Here is a 6,000-nt window from a genome sequence, read left to right as displayed (position 1 = left end):
ATCTATCTATCTATCTATCTATCTATCTATCTATCTATCTATCTATCTATCTATCTATCTAGTTTAATGGTTTTAGGGCAGGAGTTTGCATGGAGAGAGGAAGACTGGCTACACAACTCATTGAGGAAAAAGTTAGAAGAACGTCCTTAGGGCTGTTAAGGGGAAAACAAACAGACAAAAAAACTCTGCTGGATCAGGAATGGGTGACAATTTAGATAGAGTGAACTACAAAGTAGGTAGTAGAGAGAGAGAGTCTGAAATTAGTAAAGGGAGAAAGGATTGATTCCCTCTCTGACATCAGTGAGTTGAGGAGAAGGTTCAACTGGGTCTGGAAAAGACCAGCATAGCAGTGTGATATGAGGAAGCCATGTTTCTGAGAGTGCCAGAAAATGGGAGAGGAATAAAAGGAAGAAGTTTAAAATGGAGCAACGTTTCTTAATTACAGAATGGGAATTCTAGAGGGAACAGTGCAAAGTAGTGGGCACACATGGAGTAGGACACTGAAAGGGAGTTGGATGGAGATCTGAGTGGACAGCAGGATTGGAGAGTGAGGCTTGTTCTTCCACAGTGCCAGCAGTGCCCAAGGGACTGTGCTAAGTCTGAGGTTAATGTCGAGTCCTAAAATGGACTTCAGATAGAGATGAGCTATAGATCAGGATGACTGGAGATGGCCCTGGATGTAGTGAAAGATATTGACCTTTTTATTGTTGGGGATTTTTTTTGTTTGTTTTTTGCTTTTTGGAGGAGGGAAGGCTTAGGGTTAAGTGACTTGCCCAAGGTCACATGGCTAAGTAAGTGTTAAGTGTCTGGGGCTAGATTTGAACTCAGGTCCTCTTGACTCCAGGGCTGGTGCTCTGTTCACTGTACCACCTAGTCATTCTATCCTTGACCTTTTTAAGCTAATATCTTTAACAAATATTAGTTTGAGTGATGCAGTGATTGAGGCCAGATAATAAATGAGGCAGAGAATGACCTCTTTAACCTAGCAAAAAAAAAATCAATCTGGAGGGGAAGACTCTCAGGGTTTCTGACCAAAACAGAAACAATTTTTATTTACATTCATTCTGGGCCAATCAAGGCCCAAACAATGACCAAGCAGGGCTTGACCTGGGACCTAGTGTTGGCCAATCAATGGGAGCCAAAATGATTTGGGTTTAAGGCATGGTCTTTTAGAAGGAACTCTAGCCTGTAAATGCCAAGATATCTTGTAAGATTTTAGTGATTGGAACACCAGCAGAGGAAGAGGAGGGAAGAAGATAAGGGAGGAAGACAAGGAGGGAGGGAGAAATGCTAACATATTAAAACCTAAAAGGATTAAAAGTAAGTTTGTAAGGGGCGGCCAGGTGGCGCAGTGAGTAAGAGCACTGGCCCCAGAGTAGGGATGACCTAGGATCAAATCCGGGCTCTGATACTTAAGCACCACACCCAGAAATAACTGGCCTTGTAACCTTGAGCAACTTACTTAACCCCAATTGCTATAAAAAAAAAAAGTAAGTTTATATGTGCTATGCCTGTAAGCTAGATTTGGCCAAGTCAAGAGACTTGGATTTTAGTTTTATCTTTGCCACTAACTAGTGGTGTGTCCTTTGTTTTTGTTAAATGACCTCTGAGTTCTATTCCAGTCTTAATATTCTATGAATTAGAATATAAAATTAGCCTATCTTACCCACCCCAAAGGCATTTATATGGAGCCTAGAGTTAGGAGTTAAAATTTGGGCTCAGACACTTACTAACTGTGTTACAACCCTGAGCAAGACACTAGAAAACAAAACCCCTACCTGTTTGCCTCATTTTCCCCAGCTGTACAATGGAGGTAATAGTAGTGCCTACCTGCTTAAAAAATGAGGGTTTTGTTTTTTGTTTGTTGAATATTGTTTGCCCATGTACCATATATGGTATTACCAAAAATGGTAATGAAACTGTTTTCTCAAACAAAAATATGTACTAGAAACTTGTGAGCCTGTATATACGCTTCTTCTAAGACTGGCCAAAATACTCTTTACTGCTCTTTTGGAATTGCCTTCAGTGTACTTTTGGGCATACTCTATGGTAGATGTTTACATGTTTATCCTAGATTTAAAGCTGGAAGCTTGGAGGTGCCTTGAAACCTGTAGAGGTTAAATTACTTAAGCAAGGCTCCCAGGGAGAGCTAGCGATTAACCTCTGTGCTTCCAGATAGGAATTAAATATCCTTTCTACTGTATAATGCCCTTTCCATCTTGACTGAATTAGTTTTTTTTTTTAATTGCCAAAAGTCATTTGAAAGCAAGTCTCAGGAATGAGAGTGACCGGTCATAGTGGAAAGAATGCTGGATAGATGACATAGGACCAGAGTTCAAATCCTTGTTTTACTTAAAACCTTTGTGACCCTAGGTAAGTCCATTACCCTCTTTAAGCCTTAGGTTCCTCACGTGTAAAATAAAGGTGTTGCATAAGACCAGAGGTGTAGAACACGTCTCACAACACTCCCAAGGGAGGCCTTGTACCAGATTAACGTGTAATTGGATTATACATAACAAAATAAATAAAAATATAATATATTTTAAAGTTAAGTTAATATGTGGCCTGGGGATATCCTGATGCATGAATTAATTTTCCCCATTTCCATTTGAGTTTGACATAACTGGATTAGATGACCAATTTTAAATATGTGGATTTTGATTTAAGCCAATAATGCTACAGTTGGCATTAGTCACCCAGCATGACACCTTATACAGGATAGATTGTGAATTAATGTGTGTCAGATGTTAAACAAGATTTAACTTGTTGCTTTTAAATTGGTACTAAAGAAAGTGTCAGAAGTTATATTTACTGAGATCTTTTGAATGATAACTGCCTCACTGGAATAATTAGATGCTTTTCAAGGCAGCTACTTCCAAGGAAAACATTCATTTTGGGGCCTAAATCTTGTTTGTTGAAGCCCTAATTACTGTGTCTATACAGACATACCCTATAGATTTGTTTGTAATAGAGACTAGGACATAGGGTGCCTAAGGAGAAGATCCAGGTGAATGAGAGAGGGGAGAACAATGGAGAGAGATAGAGAAGAAGAGGGGAGGGGAGGGGAGAGGAGGAGAGGGATGAAGAGATATTCAAGCTGGGCATATACTGGGGGTATACTCCAAAACAAAATTAATAGTGGAAGCACAGTGATGATTGTTTTTGTATTTTAAGTGAACTTGCAATTTCATTACTCCAGAGAGCTGCTATATTAATAGAAGGGGCTCCCATTACCTGTTCGGGTTGGCACTTTCCCTTCAGTGTTGCTTGGGTGTACTAAGATGTGAAGTGATTTACCCAGGGTTCACAGAGCTAGAGAGTTTCAGAGACAGGGCTTGATTCCAAAACCAGCTCTGCACCCCTTCTCCCCTCTTCTCTGTCTATCTCTGTCTGCCTTTCTCTGTCTCATGCCATCGCTCTCTCCCTCTCCCTTTCTTCTCTCTTGCTGTCTTCTGTCTGTCTCTATCTCTTTCTCTGTCTCTATCCTTTGCTGTCTATTTGTCTGGATATCTTGTTGTCTCTGTCTTTCTCTGCCTTTATATTATGCTAGTTCTTTAAAAGCTTAAATGCTGGGTCTATAACAAAATATGTACAAGTTCTAGGATTCTTGAATTTGTGAAAATCATCATAGCAAGAGTTGCACTGGATGCAAGAAGTCACAAGATCATAGAATTCAAGCTGGAAAGGATATTGTAGGCTGTTGGGTTATTGGGTCCAACCTTCTTATTTTTCAGTTGAGGAAACAGATGTTTTGACTTGTACATATAGCTAGTGTCTGAGGTAGGACTTGGAATCAAGTTTACTTGACTCCAGGCCTAGGATTCTATTTGTCATGCTACCTAGATATGACACAGATACCTCAGACCAACTATTTATGACAAATTCAGTTGGGTTGGAAGGAGCAAGACTACTGGAGACTACCCTGTGGGTGAGAAGAAGCCAGAAAGTATTATGAGGGTATTTCAGCTTCGTGGATGGGCCAGGCTCTTCCATCCATGGTGTGGCCCACAGTAGAGGAAAGCCTGCCATTAGGGAACTTGCTCTTTTAACTAATTACTTTTGCTAAGTAGGTGCCAACCTTAGGAGTTTCTGCCTTGCTAATTAATTACCTAGAGATAGCTAAGTAGCTAGAGGTCTGGGCCTGGAGTCAAGAAGACAGGAGTTTAAAATACAGCCTCAGTCACTTACTGTGACTGTCTGACCCTGGGCTAGTCACTTCAACCTTTGCCTCAGTTTCCTCAATTATAAAATGGGGATAATAATAGCACCTACTTCACAGAGTTGTTTTGAAGAGTAAATGAAACTATTTGTAAAGTACTTTAGCACAGTGCCTGGCACATATGAGATGCTCAATAAATGCTTATTTTGGGGTAGCTGGGTAGCGAAATGAATAGAGAACCAGACCTGAAGTCAGGAGGACCTGAGTTCAAAACTGACCTCAGACATTTGACGCTACCTGTGTGACTTTGTTCGTTACCTCACCCCAATTGCCTTGTCCCCACCCCCACCCAAGTCTGTTTGTCTTGCTGCTTTTATATGATTCTGCAAGCTAAGAATGCTTTCGCCTCCCATTTTTAAATACAATAAAACTTTATATAAAATGGAAAAAACATTTTTGTTCTTGCTGCTCTAGAGGGTTAGTTTAGCTATTCCTGCTTTTTGCTGAATTAGACAGTCTTAAGTTCAAAAAGAAATACGAGAGGTCAATTATAAATTTTAGAGTTATATCAACAAGTAATTATTTAATAGTTCTTATTCCAACATTTTACAGGTATATATGGGACCTTGAACATATAGATCCAGAAGCCTACAGATTCAGTCATCGTGAATTGTTTTAAATATTTCTCCAGTCTTTTTCTTTATATTGAGTGGCAATTTTTTTTTTAATCTTCTATCCCGAAACCACACACCCACTTTTTCCAATGCCGAAAAACAGCAAGGTGGTAAAAAGAGAACTAGATGATGATGTCATTGAATCCGTCAAAGATCTCCTTTCCAACGAAGATTCTGCTGATGATGCCTTTAAGAAGAGTGAACTGATTGTTGATGATCCAGAAGAAAAAGACATTGATGTTGAAAAAGGCTCTGATGGCGACCTCGAAAGGCCAGCTTGGAACAGCAAACTGCAGTACATCTTGGCGCAGGTTGGATTTTCTGTTGGTTTAGGGAATGTCTGGAGATTCCCATACCTGTGTCAGAAGAATGGAGGAGGTAAGTCTTATATACGTTTTTAAATTAAATAAATTCTTTAATTTTTAATAAATTTATTAATTTATAATTTTATAAAATATATAAATTTAATTTATTTATAAATTATTTAATTTAATAAATTCTAATAAATAAATAATTTCTTAAATTAAATTAAATGAATTTTGGGGTTTCATCATGAGTCACAAATAAACTCATCAGAAGCCTAGAATCTACTTGTCTTTATGAGAAAAAACAATCTGAATTTTTTTTGTGTGTGGAAATAAGCATTGTTTTAAAGCTGTGGAACAGCTCCATGTAGTTAGTGAAGTCTACAGAGTCTCCCTAAAGTCTGGACACATTTCAACAACATTTTATTTAATTAGCATAAATGAGATTTCATAGGAAATCTCATTAATTAAATTAATCTCATTAATATGAAAATCTTCAATAGCTAATGAAAGCTTTTATTCCATATGAAATTGTCATGGCTAAAACTTATGCTAATTAAATAAAATGTTGTTAAATTTCATTTCTTGAAAATATGCATAGTTATTGAGATTTCCTATGTGTCCAGACTTAGGACACCCTGTATTTGCAAATGAAAGACTGGGCTCATGAGTTTACCAGAGGAAAGGGAATTCTGGAACCATTTACATGGGATCCCCAAGACTCTGTTCTTGGTTAGATTTGTGAACTCCCCTGGCTGTTTTCTCTGTCAATAAAGCAACTTTCCTTAAGATTCTTTCTGAAACTTTTCTAGTAGGCAGCTTTAATCGTCTTTCAGTCTTTTTCTAGAGCTGAGTGAAGTCT

At 38.4% G+C, this 6,000-nt stretch overlaps 1 protein-coding gene across 2 annotated transcripts in view; it reads left to right on the top strand.

Moving 5' to 3' along the window:
• The window catches only part of SLC6A15 (solute carrier family 6 member 15), a 66,060-nt gene that overhangs the window by 23,062 nt on the left and 36,998 nt on the right, over positions 1–6,000 (top strand). For both annotated transcript variants that reach the window (XM_069095100.1, XM_069095102.1), the window contains exon 2: positions 4,772–5,211. In XM_069095100.1, the coding sequence (XP_068951201.1) occupies positions 4,923–5,211 (289 nt within the window). In that variant the 5' untranslated portion in view covers positions 4,772–4,922. The remainder of the gene's footprint in view (positions 1–4,771; positions 5,212–6,000) is intronic.

Source organism: Petaurus breviceps, unplaced genomic scaffold (assembly GCF_028583685.1).
Source record: "Petaurus breviceps papuanus isolate PSGF00001 unplaced genomic scaffold, PetGlider_PUasm1.0 225, whole genome shotgun sequence".
Taxonomy (NCBI): domain Eukaryota; kingdom Metazoa; phylum Chordata; class Mammalia; order Diprotodontia; family Petauridae; genus Petaurus; species Petaurus breviceps.
This window is presented reverse-complemented; position numbering and strand designations above follow the sequence as displayed.